This window comes from Saccopteryx bilineata, chromosome 5, assembly GCF_036850765.1.
Source record: "Saccopteryx bilineata isolate mSacBil1 chromosome 5, mSacBil1_pri_phased_curated, whole genome shotgun sequence".
NCBI classification, from domain to species: domain Eukaryota; kingdom Metazoa; phylum Chordata; class Mammalia; order Chiroptera; family Emballonuridae; genus Saccopteryx; species Saccopteryx bilineata.
This window is the reverse complement of record NC_089494.1, coordinates 229,470,425-229,489,952: the sequence shown is the minus strand read 5'-3', so window position 1 is coordinate 229,489,952 and position 19,528 is coordinate 229,470,425. Positions and strand designations below refer to the sequence as shown.

Genomic DNA, 19,528 nt, shown 5'->3' with positions numbered 1-19,528 from the left:
TTTTCTCTCAGCTTCAGTAGGGGGAGGTGTATCTCAGATCTCCATGGAGACCTGAGTTACTGCCCCTCCTCCCCACTTCTTGTTTTCAGCTGTGTCTTGTTGTGCTGATTGGAGCTGGATAGATGTCCGGAGATCTCTGATCCGGAAGCACTTCAGCTCTGTTTTGTGAAAGGTTCAGTCCCTCCCCCAGCTATGGCCGCCTCCAGCACGAATGAGTCAGCTTTTTTATTTTGTTTCTTGCATACCTTAGCCCCTCACAGTCTGTCCCTCTTCCTGTCTTTTCCACTTGGGAGATAAACTGGTCTTTTCAACCCACCTTGCTCCCTGGTCGCCAGGTAAGTGGCTGTGAGCAGTAGTTTCTGCTCTTTTTCCTCTGTGAAATCCTCTCTGGGCTCTCAGCCTCACCCCCCTCCTTCCCTTCCTGTAAGCAGAGGAGATTCAGGCACTCCTTACCAGGATTATTGTGGCTTCCTCTTTGCTCCTTGGTTTTTGAGAGCTGTTCTTGCAGTTCAGTGTTGGTTTTTCATGCTGATTTTTTCTAAATTGATTTGTATTCCAGTTTGGTGTTGAGAGCTGGGTGTCTGTGCATCCGCCTACTCCGCTGCCATCTTCTCTCTTATAATTGTTATTATTATAAATTGTGAACAAGTCAAGAATTCTGTGTTGACACATTATATAACTTGCCCAGAATAAAAAAAAAACAACGGAAAGAATAAATGAAAGCTTCTAAGGGTTTTTTAAAATTTATTTAAAAACATTATTTTAGGATTCTCTTGGCCTTTGGTATGTCATTTGTACCCTGCCACCTGTCCTCCTTCCCTGTGAATGACGCTCCCTCCCTTTAGCACATGCATTCCGTTTTTAGTTTGACTTGCTTCCATTCATGTTTTCTTTTCCCACCTCTGTCAGTCATAATGTCCTTATGTCAACTGTCACAGTTTCTGGTCACAGCTTGGTAAAAGGTGATGCTATCTTTTTGTTTTTCAGGATGTGATCCGAGCCATGAATGTCAATCCCAAGATTTCATTCCCTCCAGAAGTCGATTTTTGCCTCCTCAGTAACTTCATCCGGGAGATATGTTGCATTGCCTTTGCGATGCAGACTTTAGAGCCACCCTTAGATATTGCGTTTGGAGCCGATGGAGAAATTTTTAATGATTCCAAGTAAGAGACCTAGAGGAGGGAGCTAAGGGATATATATAAATAAGTGATCTTGTCTATTTCCTGGGAAAAACTTAGGGAAAAGATCGCTGGGTGGGGAAATCAACAGATCCTGCCTGCCGTCCAGGCCCTGCCAGATGTGATTCAGAGGGGATGATATGATTTTTGTTGATCATGTTGGTCTTGGGAAGATCTAATAAGTACCGGGAAGAACTAATAAGTACCTGGAACCTCTCTGGAACATTTTAAAAGAAAGGTGCTATGTAAATACAAACATGTATTACTTACTTTTCATTGTCTAAAAATTTTTTTTTGCAATATAATCAACATATAGCTTTATATTACTTTTAGGAGTACAACGTCGTGATGCAATATATTTGTAGATGTTGTGAAATGATCACCACTATCAGTTTAGTTACCATCCATCACCATACATAGTTACAAAATTATTTTCTTGTTCTGAGAACTTTTAAGATCTAACATTGTAACAACTGTCAAATGTACAATATAGTATTATTAACTACAGTCACCATACTGTACATTAAATCTCCTGACTTATTAATTATAACTGTAAGTTTGTATTTTTTGACATCCTTACCCCATTTGCCTGCCCTCATGCCTCTGGTAACCACCAATCTATTTTTTGTGTGTTTATGAACTTGGATTTTGTTTGTTTGCTTGTGTTTTAGATTCCACATATAAGTGAGATCATATGGTATTTGTCTTTCTTTGTCTGTCTTGTAACTTTTAGCATAATGCCCTTAAGTTCCATCCATGTTGTTGCAAATGGCAAGATTTCATTCATTTTAAGGTTGAGTAATATTCCGCTGTATGTGTGTATCATATGTTCTTTATCCATTCATCCATCAGTGGGCACTTAGGCTGTTTCCAAACCTTTGCTATTGTAAATAATGCTGAAATGTACATGGGCATGGATCTATATTTTCAAATTTGTGTTTTTGTTTTCTTCAGATAAATACCCAGAAGTGAAACTGCTGAATCGTATGATAGTTCTATTTTTAATTTTTTGAGGTACTTCCCTACTGTTTTCCATAGTGGCTGCACAATTTAACATCCTTACCAACAGTATGCAAGACTTCCCTTGTCATTACATCCTCACCAACACTTGTTTCATGTCTTTTTTATAATAGCCATTCTAACAGGTGTGAGGTGATATCTCATTGTGGTTTTGACTTGCAATTCACTGATTATTAATGATGTTGAGCCTTTTCATGTACCTGTTGACCATCTGTATGGGAAAATATCTATTCAGATTCTTTGCCAATTTTTAAACCAGATTTTTTTTTTGCTTTTATTGGTTTTTATCACATTATTTAGGCCAGGTTTCTCAAAGTATGGTGTATAGGTCACGTGCATCAAAATTGCACAAAATATTTGTTAAAAAACGTAGGTCTGGGACTGGGTTTTTGGAATTTGTAATCTAATAAGTCCCCCAATATTCTTTATGTACGCTAACATTTGAAAAGGAATGCTCTAGAATCTTTTATCTAGGACCATTAGATTTCTACCAAGTGTTATATGATATACATTTCCTTTATAAATTAAAAGAATTTAAACGAATTTGGAACATTTTATTCTAACTTTATGAGATCTTATGATAGAGCTGGAGATTATCTGGGAGAAGGCCAAGTGGATAAGAATAGAGGCTCTGGTATCAAACTGCCTGGGTTCTAATCCCAATTCCACTACTAATTAGCTGTACAATCTGGGCATGTTACTTAATTTTCTGTCCCCTTAGTTTTTCTATGTTAAATGGGGGAAAATAATAATTTCTACTTCCTAGGGCTGTAGAAGGTTCAATGAAGTCATTCAGATAAGGTACTTAAGGACACGGCCTGGCATATAGTGTATGCCTAGGAAATGTTAGCCCTGGGTCTTCCTTCTGGCTGTAGAGTTATTCCCGGAAGCTTGTTGATGATAGAGACCATGTATCTTTCTTTTGCTTATGCAAATCACAGCAATGTGTACCTTTGCTTATAGCCTGCCGTATTCTCTTGCTATTACCTTGTCTCTAGCTTGTTTCAGATCACGGCTCCCAATGTACGTCTGTTCAAAGAAGAGCTGAATATTAGAACATCACACTGCCGTTGGATCTTTCCGATTCTCTTACAGAACATATCTGCATCCCTCTTTTTAAAAATTCTTTCTTCCTTTAGTGGATGCATGGTCCCACTCAAAAATCTTCATCCATTTTGGCTTACGAAATCTGCACTTTTCACAGACCTCTGGCGGGCTTCCTGCCTGCACGCCTTTAATCAGAGGGAACACGCAGCCTCTTGGGGCACTCTGGCCCGGACTCGTGGTGGGCTGTGGAGCGGAAACTGCAGCTCCTATAATGACTGGATTTGGTTCTACCTCTAGGACTTCACAGCACAAGTATAATCCCCCCCCCCTTTTTTTAAACTCTGGCAGTCTTTCACTATTTAAAAGCAATTAATCAAATTCTCCTTCTTCTGGTCTGATGCCTTCTGTTTTTTTCCATATGAAGGGGTGGGGGTTTGAGACTGCTTGACAAATATACTACTTGCAAAAATGAAGGGATATTTCAAAATGAATATGAAGTAATTAAAAAAAGAAGCATTTGATTTTTTTTTTTTTTTTTTGTATTTTTCTGAAGCTGGAAACGGGGAGAGACAGACAGACTCCTGCATGCACCCAACCGGGATCCACCTGGCACGCCCACCAGGGGCGACGCTCTGCCCACCAGGGGGCGATGCTCTGCCCCTCCAGGGCGTCGCTCTGCCGCGACCAGAGCCACTCTAGCACCTGGGGTAGAGGCCAAGGAGCCATCCCCAGCGCCCGGGCCATCTTTGCTCCAATGGAGCCTTGGCTGTGGGAGGGGAAGAGAGAGACAGAGAGGAAGGAGGGGGTGGGGGGTGGAGAAGCAAATGGGCACTTCTCCTATGTGCCCTGGCCGGGAATCGAACCCAGGTCCCCCACACGCCAGGCCGACACTCTACCGCTGAGCCAACCGGCCAGGGCCTGATTTTTTTTTTTATTAAACAAGAACATCAGGAAAGCAAACGACAAGTCAAAGAAAGTTGTTTAATTATGCAAATGAGATACAAAACCAACTTTTATTTCCTTGGTGAAAATGCGCTATAGAAAAGGCTGAAAGTACTGGAGTGTCTGCACGGTCCCTGATGCCCTATTTTTTTGTGAGCAGTGTAGATCTGTTTTCTTGGTCGGTGCTCCATGTTCTTCTGAGCATTCCTTTTTAAGAAAGTGTCCACACTGAGTGTAGCCCCCTGGTTTGAACTGGGGAAAGGTTCGGACTAGCACCCTTTCCATTCTTACTCTCTATTAATTTTATAGGTTGTTTTTTTTTTTTCAGCCATATAACACTATTCACTCATTTGAGTTCAACTGGAATCTGTTGTTATAATTTTTACGTGGGCTTGATTAAGTCATTTATTACCTTTGTCCATGTAGTTAAGTGCTTCGTAGACTCAACTATGGGACCCCATAGGTATCCACAGTACATTGTGTCTTAGTAGATTCAGCTTATTTTTCCAGCCAGTTGAGCTAATATTTGATACTGTCATGATTTTTTTTCTGACCCACTTCCCACCTTTGAACGATTTTTCTGTATTTCATGCAAATCATTAATGAATATGTTAATTTATCACAGGATTGAGAGAGAGCTCTTTGCTCCTTCATTCTTTTTCTTATTGACCCATTAATTAACCCTCTTTGAATATGATCATTGAACCAGTTTCCAAGCTACCTATTTAAGTTAATCATACACTTATATTTCTGTTCTTTTGTCCAGAAAGATAGCATGAGAAATCTTGTAGGAAACCTATGGGACTTCACTGGTCTCTAGCATTTTCCTAATTGCAACTCCTATATTCCAGGGATGAGAAGAACAAGATTAGTCTGGCATGACTTGTTCTTATAGAGTCCATGTGGGACCTTGTTATCACTGGTTTCTATTCTAAGAGCCCACACCATCTTTCTCTCTTTTAAAGATATTATTTATTGATTTTTAAAGAGAGGAGAGAGAGATAGGGAGCAAGGAGTGGGAAGCAATAATTTGTAGTTGCTTCTCCTATGTGCCTTGACCAGGCAAGCCTGGGGTTTTGAACCGATTACTTCAGCATTCCAGGTTGATGCTGTATTCATTGTCCCACGACAGGTCAGTCAAGCCCACAAATTCTACTAGCACCATCTCTTTAATAACAGAATTAGGACCTGTATTTTTCTAGATCTGAGCATAATCAAAACAATTTATACTGATATAAATGCTTCACTTCTCTTTCTCCTCCTTTTGTGTGTTTAAAACAGGTACCGTCGCAGCTATGACTCTGATTTCACTGCTCCCCTGGTCTTCTATCACGTGTGGCCTGCCCTCATGGAGAATGACGTCGTCGTTATGAAGGGAGAAGCTGTCACCAAGAGAGGGGCTTTTGTACGGTGGCCTTGCATAGTGACAATTCATCCCAGATGTTTGATTCACAAGTTCGAGAACATTTATAAACCCAAAGATTCTATAAAAGAAGTTCCTAAAGAGTTACTTGATAAGATTTCATACAAAGGAGAGGAAGGAATTGGCTGGAAAGAACGGGTTCTTTTCTTTGATTTGTCCACGATTCTTCATAATTTCCTGGCAGTCGTTCCTTGCTTAAGATGGAACTAGTCCTATCTGCCTCCCCTGTCTTAGATATATTAAACACTTTGAGCTTACCTTATGGGAGGCCTTCTTTAACCCTATGCATTTAAAAGCCATTAACTTTCAGGAAACGGTTTACCAAATTTGCACTGACAGTTCTACATTTTGGGAAATGATGAATGTGCCCAGTTTTTCTCTCCTTGGTATGAAGTGTAGAGAGGGGAGGGGTGGAGAGGTAAGAGCACAGAGGCAGTGGGAGAGAGGAACCAATCAGTTTTGGAAGGCTACTTCCAGTGTACATTGGTGGTAGAATGTTTTGAACGTGTTAAATAATTGGGCAGTCTTTAAAATAGAGTCACAGATATGCAAGTGTCTGAGTGTGTGTGGTTGTGGGGACTGGGTGTTGGAACTGGTGGCCACGAATGCTGGGACATTCTGTATAGTGAACATTATGGGGTGTTTACCCTGCCCTTCTTGGAAAGAGTTAAAGTAAATTCTGAAGTGTAGCTCCTCGGTCCAGCCAAGGACACCACCTGGGTGACCCAGTTCCTGTGGTCTCCAAGCTGGAGAGGAGGGAGTAAGCTTCAGAGCCGCTTTTCCCAGTTCCTGTGGTCTCCAAGCTGGAGAGGAGGGAGTAAGCTTCAGAGCCGCTTTTCCTCAATGGGGGTGGGGGTGGGGGAGAGGGAAGTAGTGTATTTTAAAAGAACTTGAGACAAAAGTTCTTAGAGCCTTAGCAGCCCACTTTAGCTAATAATATCTCAATGAAGTAGTTTGTGTCATGAAAGTTGAGCCCATAGAAATAGGGTTGTGCTGATGTGACAGACACACATACTGTACAATGAATGAGCTCATAGAACATGCTCTTGCCCCAACAATAATCACCCTCTGTTAGGAAACTCTAATTGTAGGCGGTCTGCAGGACAATTTAGAAGGGAAGGAGAAGAAATAGCCACTATTATGCTCTACATCAAAAGGCAATTGCCTTTGAATTTCCTTCTCTCTTGTCAAACATATCACCAACATTTGCCCAAACTTAAACTCCTAATACAGAATGAGAAAGGGTTGAATGAAAGGAAAATTTTAAGAAGGGTTTTTATGAGTGAAATCTCATTATAGTGACTATAGTTTTCTTCTTACTTGTTAATTTAGTCAGAGAGTTGCTGGACGACAATGGTGATTCACTCACTCAATTCATTTCATTCAAGAGGAGTTGTTTTCTGGTTATTTATGATCCAGGTGCTGGGCGTTTCAGCAGTGAACAAAACAGACTCAAATCCCTGCCCACAGGGAGCTTACATTCTCTAACACTTGGGAACTCAATGTAATTTGTAACAATTTACTCATCAAAACAAAATTCTACTAGCACCAAGAGTTTTACCATCCAGAAGTTCATTGTAATGGGATTTTATATGAGAAATACCTCAAAGTTATTGTCAAATATCGGGCAACTATGGTAAATAAAAGGAGAGTACCTTATGCTGGTGACTAGTAATGGGCAAGTGTGATCATATCAGCAAAACCTCTCTATCTGTTGGACATGCATATTGTTTTAAGCTGTGTGAGCTTTCATGAGCGATTGACCTATTTCTCTTTTTCTCGCTTTTTAGTGGAATTCAGTGCGACCTGTAACCCGATGTCGAAGCAGGAGTTTAAGTCCCATCTGCCCTCGTAGCCATATTGGTTTAAGCATGGTACATATCTTACCATTTTTGCACCAAATCATCCTATGGTTGACAATTTAAATTCAACAGTAGCTTATAAATGAGGTGATTATAAGTTTACAGGTAGAAAAGAAATCTGTTGTAATAACCCCAAACTGATTTTCAGACTAACTTGGACTAAGGAATTGATTATCTAGAAAGAAGTAGAGGTAGGTTTTTCTGAATGAATTGAAAGACTAATAGGCTTTACTTATTTCATAGTTTTCTTTTTCTTTTTGAAAGAAAACGGGCTATTAGATCTCAGTCTTCTGAATGGAGAAGGGGACACCCTAGTCCACGGACCCCGGCACACGCCCCCTTCCTCTGAACTTTCTCCATGATTTGGAGAAACTGCTCGTAAGGGTTTCAACACCATATAGAGGGCGTCGCAAGTATTTATTTTCCCTCCTACTTCAAAGTAAGAAGAACAAAATTAGTCTCTTTTTATAGGAGTTCTTGGGAGGATTACTAATACTCCTGTCAAAGAAAAAAAATAATAGCAATACTATCTCTGAAAACTAAAAGTATTGTTAGGATTCACCACTGTTCATTTATTCAACAAATAATATGCAGTCAATGCCTTTTGGCTACAGGGCTGGCCTAAGACATGTGGACACCAGACAGGCTAACAATCTGTTGTTCCTTCAAATAAAACATTTAAAAATATTTGTTTCAACCTTGTTTTAGAGAGAGTGATGGAGGAGGAGAGCTGCATCTGGTAACACTTCACTTCTCTGAAATTACATCTAACGATGCAGCTCCAGCCCCCAAATTCTAACCCTGCCCCCAGCAAAACAGAAACCAAAATCCCTGGCAGTGATAGGACCCACCTTTCTTACTGCGTTTAGTGAGCATCTCTTGTTACTCCACTCACTCCATTATATTTGTTAATGTCCTTATCAGACATTCTTTCTGTATGCATGGGTGCTAGATTGAGGGGTAGGGCGGAACACAAAAATATCTAACTAAAACCTGGTCTCTTTCTCGGATAGGTTTCAATATATGAAAATCAGAAGGGGTTGAAATAATTAAATGTGGTCTATGATTCGGTTCATGAAAGAGGCAGAAAGCACTAGAATTGTCAGAGGAGGTGTGGTGCCTTAAGGGTTTGGTGGTGAGGGCGGGGTGCGGGGGGGAAGTTGGTGTTGGATCTGGCAGAATTTCGGTGAGCTGGAACATTGGGGAGAAAAAAATCCCAGGTGCAGGAAATGGCCTGAGACTGGAAAAGGCAATGCAGGTGATAGAGTTTTTTTCCTCTTGGAGATTTTAATGTAACTTAATTATCCTTATTCAGAAATGAGTATTTATAGTAAGTAAAAGCAAAAGGATAGTACATTTAGTAGACTGATAAATAAAAAGGAAATCTTGAGAGTTTGATAATGGAAGAATCACAGTTCGCATTCTGAGAGGAGATGGCATGTCAGCAGAAAGAGCAAATTAGACACCTACCCTGCTGACATCATGGCAGATTTACCTCTGGCACTCACTAGCCTCTCAGTGGGCCCTGTTCCTCTGTAACAGCCCCTGTCCGTGTTTGACCCACCTGCTCTCCCCACCGTGTGCCCAGGGAAAACAAAGTAATTTAAACATCTGGATATGAGAATAAAATATATTCTCGAAGGTGAAACGCTGCCAAAATTCTGTCTCTTTCTGCCATCTTCTCCTGACAGCCAGGCAGGTATACCTGCGAAATAAAACACAAATCGTTCTGGTTGGCCTGGTCTCTGGGCTTCTTTGAGGTCTTGCAGCCAGAGCAGCTTCCATCTTTGTGTTTGTCTGTCTGAAATGTTGGAAAGAGCAGAGCACGAGGATGCACCCAGGCAGTTAATTTATGAGCCATCACAGGTTTGCAGGTATGAGTGGCTTTTGCTTAGCAAGAGCAAAGGTGAGATTTGAAAAACGACTTTTTTGGGGGGCTGCGTAATGACTCTCCTTAATAGGGCAGGGTTTTGGACACGAGATCATTCACATAAAGGATCTGCCAGACAGTATTTGACCGTGTGAGCTTTAATTAGTTAATAATAATAATTTTCTGGAAAGCTTTGAATTCAGTATGGCCACTGAGCATTGAATCTCAAAGTATTTAGCAACCATTAAACAGCAACAACAGAAACCCACAAAAATCTAGGCCACCGGACACAGCTTTCAATTAATATCATTTAAAGTAAATCGGGTGCCCATTTACCTCAAGAAGTAAACCCGGAAACGCAGGGCTCAACTTTAACGGGAGGAGATCAGATCAACTATTTAGCTGATGTTTTAGAGAAGAAGAAAAAAAAAAATCAAGGATTCCTTCACCGAGCCCCGTGTACTGTGAATATGATCCTAAACACCTATGCAATGGTTTTTATCAAAACCATTGCATGGCCCTGGCCGGTTGGCTCAGTGGTAGAGCGTTGGCCTGGCGTGCAGGAGTCCCGGGTTCGATTCCTGGCCAGGGCACACAGGAGAAGCGCCCATCTGCTTCTCCACCCCTACCCCTCTCCTCTTCTCTGTCTCTCTCTTCCCCTCTGGCAGCTGAGGCTCCATTGGAGCAAAGATGACCCGGGCGCTGGGGATGGCTCTGTGGCCTCTGCCTCAGGTGCTAGAATGGCTCTGGATGCAACAGAGCAACGCCCCAGATTGGCAGAACATCGCCCCCTGGTGGGCATGCCGGGTGGATCACGGTTGGGTGCATGCGGGAGTCTGACTGCCTCCTCGTTTCCAGCTTCGGAAAAATGAAAAAACAGAACAAAACAAAACAAAACAAAAAACCCATTGCATATTCACACCCCACCTTTATGTTTTCCAGATATCTCGAAGCAGGAGCCCTTCACCAATAAGATGTGTATTGCCAAGTAAGTGGGGGGGGGAGGGGTGGTGTCTAGAGGGAACATTTTCTGTTTTTTTGGGTTTTTTAAAACACTTTTTTAATACTCAGCATTGTGCAGCAAAATGCATGTTCTGCTTCCTATGGAACCTCTTTACCCCCACCTGACACCTTCCACTTCTGGGCGGTGGCACTGAGCAGGTCCCATGGGTGACGTGGGGGGGGGGGCTCCAACTGAGAGATTTTATTGACATAAACTTCCACGAAGCACCCTGCTTTCATTTAGGTCCTACCAAAAGAAAGCCTTCAGAAAGTGACCATAATAATAAGTTGGTTTTTTTTTTCCTCCCTAGGGTTCTAAAACCACCAGACATGTTTGCCACAGCTCACCGGCAACATCCAGTGTCCGGCGCCCCCGTCTCCTGCCGTGTCCGCCTCACACCTCACTTAACATAATGTGAAAAGGCAATTAATTCTGTGTATCAGTCCACACAGAGAGTTAAATGTTTTGGCTTGACGCATTTGTAATTTCAGACATATTGCATTTGATTTGATTTTATAGAGGCACATTCTATTAATTTGATAAAAACCATTGCATAGGTGTTTAGGATCATATTCATTCGAAGCAGAGTCCATTACCCAGACTTAGGGTTCTCATCCTGAAGGACTAAGGCCCTTTTATGGCAACTATATGAAGAAAAAAAAAAAAGGAAAACCTTTACCATGCCAAGTCCAAAAGACGAGGAGAAATTTTAGTTCATGACTTGATCATAAGTATTATAATCGATGGTGTTAGCTTTAACTTGAATACAATGTTGGGTGTTTTAATGTGCTTTTAAGGTTGGGAAGACAGCCCTAAACTCAGGGTGGGGAACTTGTAGCAGTGATTGTGACTTTGGGCTACATATAAATGGTGATGAGGTAAGGGACCATAGGTCATTGGCTTGCTTCTGTTTTCTTACTTTGCCATGTTTGGTTTAGCTGAATACTGTATGTCGAAGCTATTGAGTTGAGAGAATTTTTTTGCTTCATAAATGCAGAGCAGTGATTTGGATAGAAGCCAGCCTTGAGAGACATATTAATTACCTTGTTTTTATCACCTGGAAATGTTTCATACCATTTCAGTGTATGTGTTAAATATAAAAGCTACCTGGGACATGCCCTTCCCCTCGTTTACCTGCTTGTTTACAGATTCCGACCTCCTATGAACTCCGTCTGACTAAAAGTGCTAAACTTGAGGGCTAGAACTAGACACACCATATACTGATTTTAAATTGAGCGTATATTCCTTAATTTCTTCACTGTGAAGTGCTGTTGTGAGTTCAAGGTAATAATGGAATGCGGCTCTCTCAAGATAAGTAATAACTGGCCTTAAACGCAAGCCTTACAATAGCCACATGTCTTTTCGAGAGAGGCTCTGGCCTGGACACAGCTCAGTCCGTGTGCATCAGCTCGTTGCACAACCAGCACCTGGAGCTTTCCAGGTGGAAAATCCCAGACTTCTCTTAAAACACCATGTCTCTAGAGACGAGGGAGAGACCGCCTCAGTCCCTGCCTCCTGGGTCATGAAGCGTGAGGTGCAGTCCCCCATCTGTGTGTTCATGGCTGTCACTTGGAGACAACGCAGTGTTCTGTGCGGAGAGCTTGGCTTGCTTCGTGGCCTTGAACAAATGACTTCCTCTGTCTGAGCCTTTGTCACTGTGGAGTGAGCAGGCTGGATGGGGTGAGTGGTTCTCTCTACCCTCCTGGAGTCAGTGCCCCCCTTTTAAACATATACCGTATTTCCCCATGTATAAGATGCACTTTTTTTCAAAAACTGGGAGGGGGGGGTGTCTAAAAATTGGTCACATCTTATATGGTGGTTGTGGCATTTCAAATGCCATAGATGGAACTGAGCACAAGGCATTATATGAAGACAGTGATTTGTCATCGGACACAGATGAGCAAGCTAATGGATGGGAGTTTTGAGAGTGATGAGGAGTTGTATGAATATTATGATGAATAAAACTTGATTTCGATAACATTATGTAATAACATTTTTATTTCAAATTTTGGGCCCCAAAATTAAGGTATGTCTTATACATGGGAGCATCTTATACATGAGGAAATACAGTAGTTTATATTGGCTATGCTGAAATGAAATTCGAAGTTAATGTGCTCTATATTGCTATATACTTTTTTTTTTTTTTTTTTCATTTTTCTGAAGCTGGAAACAGGGAGAGACAGTCAGACAGACTCCCGTATGCGCCCGACCGGGATCTACCCGGCACGCCCACCATGGGGCGACGCTCTGCCCACCAGGGGGCGATGCTCTGCCCATCCTGGGCGTCGCCATGTTGCGACCAGAGCCACTCTAGTGCCTGGGGCAGAGGCCACAGAGCCATCCCCAGCGCCCGGGCCATCTTTGCTCCAATGGAGCCTTAGCTGCGGGAGGGGAAGAGAGAGGCAGAGAGGAAAGCACGGCGGAGGGGTGGAGAAGCAAATGGGCGCTTCTCCTGTGTGCCCTGGCCGGGAATCGAACCCGGGTCCTCCGCACGCTAGGCCGACGCTCTACTGCTGAGCCAACCGGCCAGGGCGCTATATACTTTTAAACAATGAACATAATAGTACCCTAACTGTAACTTAAAAAGCAGGAAAAAAAAAAGAAAGGCACTTTTAAAATAAAATAAAATGTATTTTGATAAAAAAAAAAAAAAAAGCTTGGGCATAACCATCCTAGAAGGTAAAATTAAGTCACCAGATGTGTCCGCCTGTATGTCAGGTCATAAGCTCCACAAGCAGATCAGTGTGTGTGGTATTACCAACATCACACACAGTGTTGTCATCGGACATGATTTTCTGAAATGGTGGGTGACTGTTGGTAGAGTTTTGAACAAAAGTCTTAGAGTTATGCCTTGATTTACACTGTAAATGCAATCCTGGAATAGTATGTATTAAAACCATGCAACAATTACCTTGCGTTCTATGTTAAAAGGTCATTTCTAGAATCTCACTAAATAAAGAGAATGCTTACATATCAGATTTATTTTGGAGCTGAGTGTGGCAATATTGATACATGCGCTGATTTGGGAAAAGGTCACCTGTATCCAGTTTATTCGCTCTGTACCCTGTCTGGTCATTGGTCATTTTTCGTCTCTGGTGTGAACTGTAACCACAGCAGGGAATGGTGAGCAGCCTAGAATAAATTTTGGAAAGAATCCACAAAACCAAGGGAGGCTGACTTGTAATCATTGTATGTGGATATACACCTTAGCGTTAGTGACTCCATAAAATGAAAACTCTTACTTCATAATCTGGGTAAATATTAGTGTCTGTAGTTTTGGTTGAATATTGAATAATAAAATCAAGAAAAAGAGTGCTTCTGTGCCTGTAGGTTCTTTGTAATAAAATGCTTTCCTTCCAGATTCCCAAGTTCAGCAATGTCTTTCACCCATCTCCATTCTGTGAGGCCCGAAGCGGAGTCAGGAATTCATTCTGTGAATGAATTCTGCGTATGTCTGGGTTGACTCTCCGATTGCTACAATTCTATGCTGTAGCTTAATTGTAGCTTTAGTTTATGTTATTCACAATTCATTGTCATCATATTAAAATGCTTTGTCTGAGGAGTACTTTACCATTCTCATGGAGCTTTCACTTAATTATTTCAGTTGTGTCCCCAAACAAATCCAGATGTCTTCTGTGTTATAGGTGAGGAAACTGTTCATCCAATACACTATGCTATCTTCTTTCAAGGCCCTTTATTTCAGAATAATATTCTATCCTGTCTACTTTTGATTCTCTGTGGCCTATAACATCAGTTCTTTTGTTTATTAGTTTATTTATTCATATACTCACGAATACTCACTTAGTGAGTACCTCCTGCGTGCCATATACAGCCCATACTCTGGGGATACTCTGGGGACAAGGTTCTGTTTCTAAAGGAACTGAACATCATGTCCAGTTGCATTCCTTGGTGATTTCTCTATCATACAGAGCAGGTATGATGGAAGAAAGAAAAAAAATGGAGTCATACAACACACTGAAAAGGGAAAATGTCACATATCAACTGAAGAATTTGAGCATACTAATTTGGAGGCAGGGGGTGGCAAATACCTATAAAATAAGAGAGTTATGCCAGGCAATAAATAACAAAGTATGGTAAACTACACAGAGAATGTAACTCAGTTATGTCATCCAAGGGTGAATTACTCAGACTTTTATCAAATATCTATTGAACCTCTGATTCTAAGATCATTAATAATAAAATGAGTAAAGGGAGAAGAAACTCAAGATCAATTCCAACCACAGCTGTGTGCTTCAACTGCAATATTTCTAAGTAACAGGACAATTTGCAGACCACTCTTTTTTTTAATTTTTTTATTTTTTTATTTTTCTTTTTGCAGACCATTCTAATTCACTTTTAGATACCCCACAAATCCTGCATGAGGTGGATCGTTGCCAATAGCATTCTATAAAGTTTGGGTTGAGTGGAAGATTTCTTAGTAGTGTGACTGTGAATAGTATTATAATTAAGGGTAAAGTGAAGTGGAGCTTTTAAGACACGTATTAAAACTGCATTAGGTCATTGAAATGTGAGCCCAGAAACCATATGGGTGACATTCGCCCTATGCCATTGAAATCTCGAAGTAGTGACGTTTGTTGGCCTTAGTACAGTGAGTCAACAGGGGCCTTGAAAATGAAGTAGGAACTAATTTTGTTTTTCTAAATTTAAAGATGGCACAAGTTCACATTTTGAACAACTGCCCGCTGAGTGCCAGCATGAATATCATATATACTTACCGTAAGAATCACTGGCAATTATATATCAAAACTGGGCAGCTAACTCCATTTTGTGTTGGGTGAGAAACAAAATAATGTGATAAATGGGTATGTTATAACTTTCAGTATAGTTTTACCCAAGATGTTAGTAATAAAACCAAAATAATGTATTGAAATGTGATGTGAAATATGTTTCAGGAAAGGTTTTTAGTCATTGGACAATTATCAGAAGATCTTGAGTGGCATTGATGAATGGGGCCCTTGTGCTATTGCTTTCTGGTATTGGGATGCTGGGGGCGGGAAATTACATTTTTCAACGTTTCAGAGCTGTGCGGTCAGAATAATGGACTTCAGGATTGGCCCAGCTCTGCAGGTCACAAGTTGAAATGAGAATGGAAGAAGTTTTATTTGTTTATTCATCATTTATTCATTTAAGAAGTGTTTGCCGATGTTAAATGAGGTTCCAGGCGTTGCGTTGGGCCCTGGGGATAGAGTGCGCAGAGAATGTGCTCAGTGCGCCTGCGCAGTGTGTGCCTATGGGATGGGTCTGTGGTCTCTCTGAAAGATGGGGCAGCGACTGGTAATGGCCTCCTGTTTGGGAGAGGATCTTAAGTCAATTATGTTGATAGAGGGTTGAATCAGTCTTCCATAGCACTGTCTCCTGGAATCTCAGACTTAGGACTGAATGGTACTCATTCAGGGAGGTTTCCCAGCTTAATGTGATATATCATGAGAATGATCAGAGAAAATACAGGTGCAGCTTAAATAATGGGTTAGGGATGGCAAGGAGGTCACCAAGGACTTTGTGCTTACCTTTGGGAAAAGAGGCATTAATTACAACAAGAGAAGATACATTGTCAAGACCAGAGAATCTACTGTCCACAGAAGCAATTTTCGGAGCCCTCCCTGCTCCCACTTCCTTAGCAAAGTCTTGACATGTCACTTTCCAAGCCATACTTAGACTTAAGACTTTGAAGGATGTTTGGATGCAAGGTAAATGGCTTGGAGCAGTAACCCAGAGTATGAATTAGGTTTTAGGTTTTTTTCTGAAAGTCGTATCGATAAAGGAAGAAATAAGGACCTCTTAGGGACTTAAGAATTTGATTCTAAGGTGTTTTTTCCTTTGAATGTGATGGACGAGGGCATGAAAACCAGGTCTCGCCTATTCCACCGTTGTGTTTGGCATGAGCACAGTCTTACTGGCCAGTGAAAGTTCTGTCTTCCCAAAAGGCAGCTTTATCTTGGAAATGGTTGTTGTGGACTAGCAATTTGTTGAAACCTAAACCCAATGTGATGGTATTTGGAGGTGGGACTTTTGGAAGGCGACTAGATCATGAGGATGGAGCCTTCATAAATGAGATTAGTGCCCTGTAAAAGAGACCCCGGGGAGCTCCCTCACCTCTTCCGCCTTGTAAGGAGAGAGCAGAAGACAGTCTTTTATAAGGGAGGAAGTGGGTCTTCACCAGACACTGAATCTGCTGGCAATGATCTTGGACTTCCCAACCTCTAGAACTGTGAGAAATAAATGTTTGTTGCCTAAGCCACCCAGTCCATGGCATTTCTGTTATAGCAGCTCAAACAGACTAAGACAATGGTTATCTTTGATCCAAGACCCATTTGTATTCATGTATATCCTGTTGCTCATATGAAACCTGTTTGCTGCAAATCACTGGCCATGAGATGATGAGACTGACTTCTAACTTTCGTGGTTTGATTTGAAATTGTTTAAGTGCAAATAAAAAGAAAAGGTGTGTGTGGGGGAATAAAAGAAAAACTTTCAGCTTTTCTTTGATTAGGAAAATTAACTTTTTCTGGGTGTTATGTTGATGGTATAATTTAATACATATACTTTATATTGATAATATGACAGAAACTTTAAGATGCCTTTAAATTTCCCAGAATATCCTCTTCGAATAACAATAAATAGTACTTAATCTAATATTCATTATATGCCAGATGTTGCATTAAGCACTTTATATTATTAAACCCAGTTTATAGATGGGGAGGCTGCGGCTCAATGTCATTAAGTAACCTGTCACAGGCCACAAGCCTAGTAAATGTTGGAGCAGAAGTTCAAACCCAGGTTTTTGTATGTTGAGCCTATTGTCTTTTCACTGATTCCACAGGATGTTAATAAACTGTGAAGTCGAAAAAGAAATTCTGTGGTGATATAGGTTTGAAAAATGAATTAAAAATGAGTTGGACAAATCTTACATGCAGGACTCTGCAGAGCCTCAACCTTCCATTGCTCGCGGGCAACTTCAAGGACAGCGTCATGCGCAGCACTCTCCAAATTTATTTCACCACGGTACCGCCCCCCTTTTTGATGGAGCTCTTATAGAGATACTGTTCTAAAAGACCCATTTCAGAAAATGCTTCCTTAGAACCTATTTAATTTTTTAGAATTATAGAGACTGCTGACCGTTGGGAATTAGGTTTTATCAATTTTCACAAGTGAAGAAAGAATCCTGACTCTTGTCGTCTGATAAGACTTTTCATCCAATAAATTAGTTAATAAGAGGCCAAAACAAGGAATCTCTTATCTATCACTGGTCTTTATACTTCTTATCTTTTCCTTTTTTCTTATTTTCTTCATCCGTCTATCATTTGTATCACAAAATAAAGTTCCTTTGAGCACAGTATTTGTCAGGGTTGTTTTTCAGGCGTTCATGTTTTTCCTTAAATTCCTTGCCATGTTATACCTTTGCATCTTCACTTCTAGTTCCTCTCTCTAGTTCCCTTCTACTGATACTTTCTCTTGTTCAGGGATTCTGTTTTCCTAGTTAACTTGCTAATGCACACCTTTTTACACTTGTGAAAAACAAGCACCTAAATAATGTCACAATGAATCAATGAAAGAGACCAAGGGATGCTATTCAAAGCAAGAACACACTGAATAGCATTCAGTATAAGGATGCATATATATCCTGATTCATACAATGCATTGATTTTATACAAAGCTCTACTAATTGCTTTCTAAACTTTTGAATACTAGGGCTATTAAATAGGACAATTCTTAAATTATAAACTTCCAATTAGAACTATGCTTTTATTTACATTTTAGTATACATGTTGACTTGTATTCCCCCAATTTGTTTGGTGATGACATTCACTTGGCGTGCGCATCAGAGAGAGAGAGGACTGGACTCCACTCCAAGCACACAGCATCAGAATCCCCAGGAGTATTTGCTAATGTCAGCAGACAAGTTTGTAAAGCACTTGTCCAGATCTGGCTTTAATGACCCACAAGCAGAATATTGCACAAATAATTTATTGCATATGTTGTATGTTACTTAAAAGCCTCTGCGAATATTAAATTATTAGCTACACTCACGTAATAAGTAAATTACTGAAAATTTAATACATGTATTTTTTACTGCATACATACATATAAAAATATGGCCAATAACGGGCTATACAATTAGATTTTCAATAAAAGGGATGAAAAAAATAGCAATTTTGTCTTTCTTCCCTGAAGGTTAAAATTTTCCTCTCGTGCTTCATATTTGGACAGCATCTTTGTTGAGCTGTCAGCATATGTATTTCTTACTCATAGATGTCCACCCTATAGATCGGTGTTCATTGTGTACAACCGAGAGAGTCATGGTTGGAGTAATGAGTAATGAGTCCCCGTTGGTCATGTTTTGCCTCCTCGTGGGTATGTGCCAAATGGAGCTGATCACCTGGGTGATTCAGAGTTAGGAACATCCTTATGAATATGCATATGAGTCTCTAGAGAAAAATCTAAAATAGAGTGACACTGACGTCCAAATACTAGACCTCACAGGTGGTCTACCTCAACTGGAATTTTCCCAAACATTGAATAGAGGAGAGAGATTTGGCCTTTTCTGTTTACTTTGTAAAGTATCAGATGCTCCAGAAAATATTGGAAACGAACCTGTTTTAATATCCTTAAAAGTGAAGGATTTTTAAATCTTTTCTCTTTAGACCCCAATAGAATCTCTCATCACTACAGTGTCTAGGCTGAAAAGCAGGTTTTAAAAAGTTCCAGGAAAAAAATCTTGATACAGAGGGCCAAATGTAACATCAATTTTGAGTGTGCCAAGATTTGAAACACATGGGCTAATAGTTCCAATGGAGATACTTACTTTGTTCTTAATGTTTTCCTTGTCTGAATTCAGCTTTTCTTCATTGAATAGCCAAAGGTGGTAATGTAAAACAAAGTAGTATTGATGACTGGAAACTAAAGTTGTAAAATGTCTGAGGATGACCTCTCCTTTTCTAACCAAGGTCCACAACTGGAGGAAATTTTAGGGACATAAATCAGTTCTAATCTTTGGTGCTATCTCTAGTTCCTTTAAACTTGGAGTTTTCCTGGGAAATGTATAGGCATAGCCACCAGATGGCAATGTTGCTTAAGAAATGAGAGGATGCTAGTAGTAACAAGACAAACAAATAAATAGCAATTCCTCAGATAAAGTCTATAACTTAGTTTAATCGCTCTCCA

General features: G+C 40.6%; 1 protein-coding gene across 2 annotated transcripts in view; it reads left to right on the top strand.

The window, feature by feature from the left end:
* SPATA18 (spermatogenesis associated 18) overlaps positions 1–12,481 on the top strand; it is a 50,274-nt gene extending 37,793 nt beyond the window's left edge. For both annotated transcript variants that reach the window (XM_066279067.1, XM_066279066.1), the window contains 5 exons: positions 988–1,163; positions 5,469–5,592; positions 7,401–7,484; positions 10,285–10,330; positions 10,656–12,481. In XM_066279067.1, coding sequence (XP_066135164.1) covers positions 988–1,163; positions 5,469–5,592; positions 7,401–7,484; positions 10,285–10,330; positions 10,656–10,663 — 438 coding nt within the window. In that variant the 3' untranslated portion in view covers positions 10,664–12,481. The remainder of the gene's footprint in view (positions 1–987; positions 1,164–5,468; positions 5,593–7,400; positions 7,485–10,284; positions 10,331–10,655) is intronic.
* Positions 12,482–19,528: the final 7,047 nt, after the last annotated feature.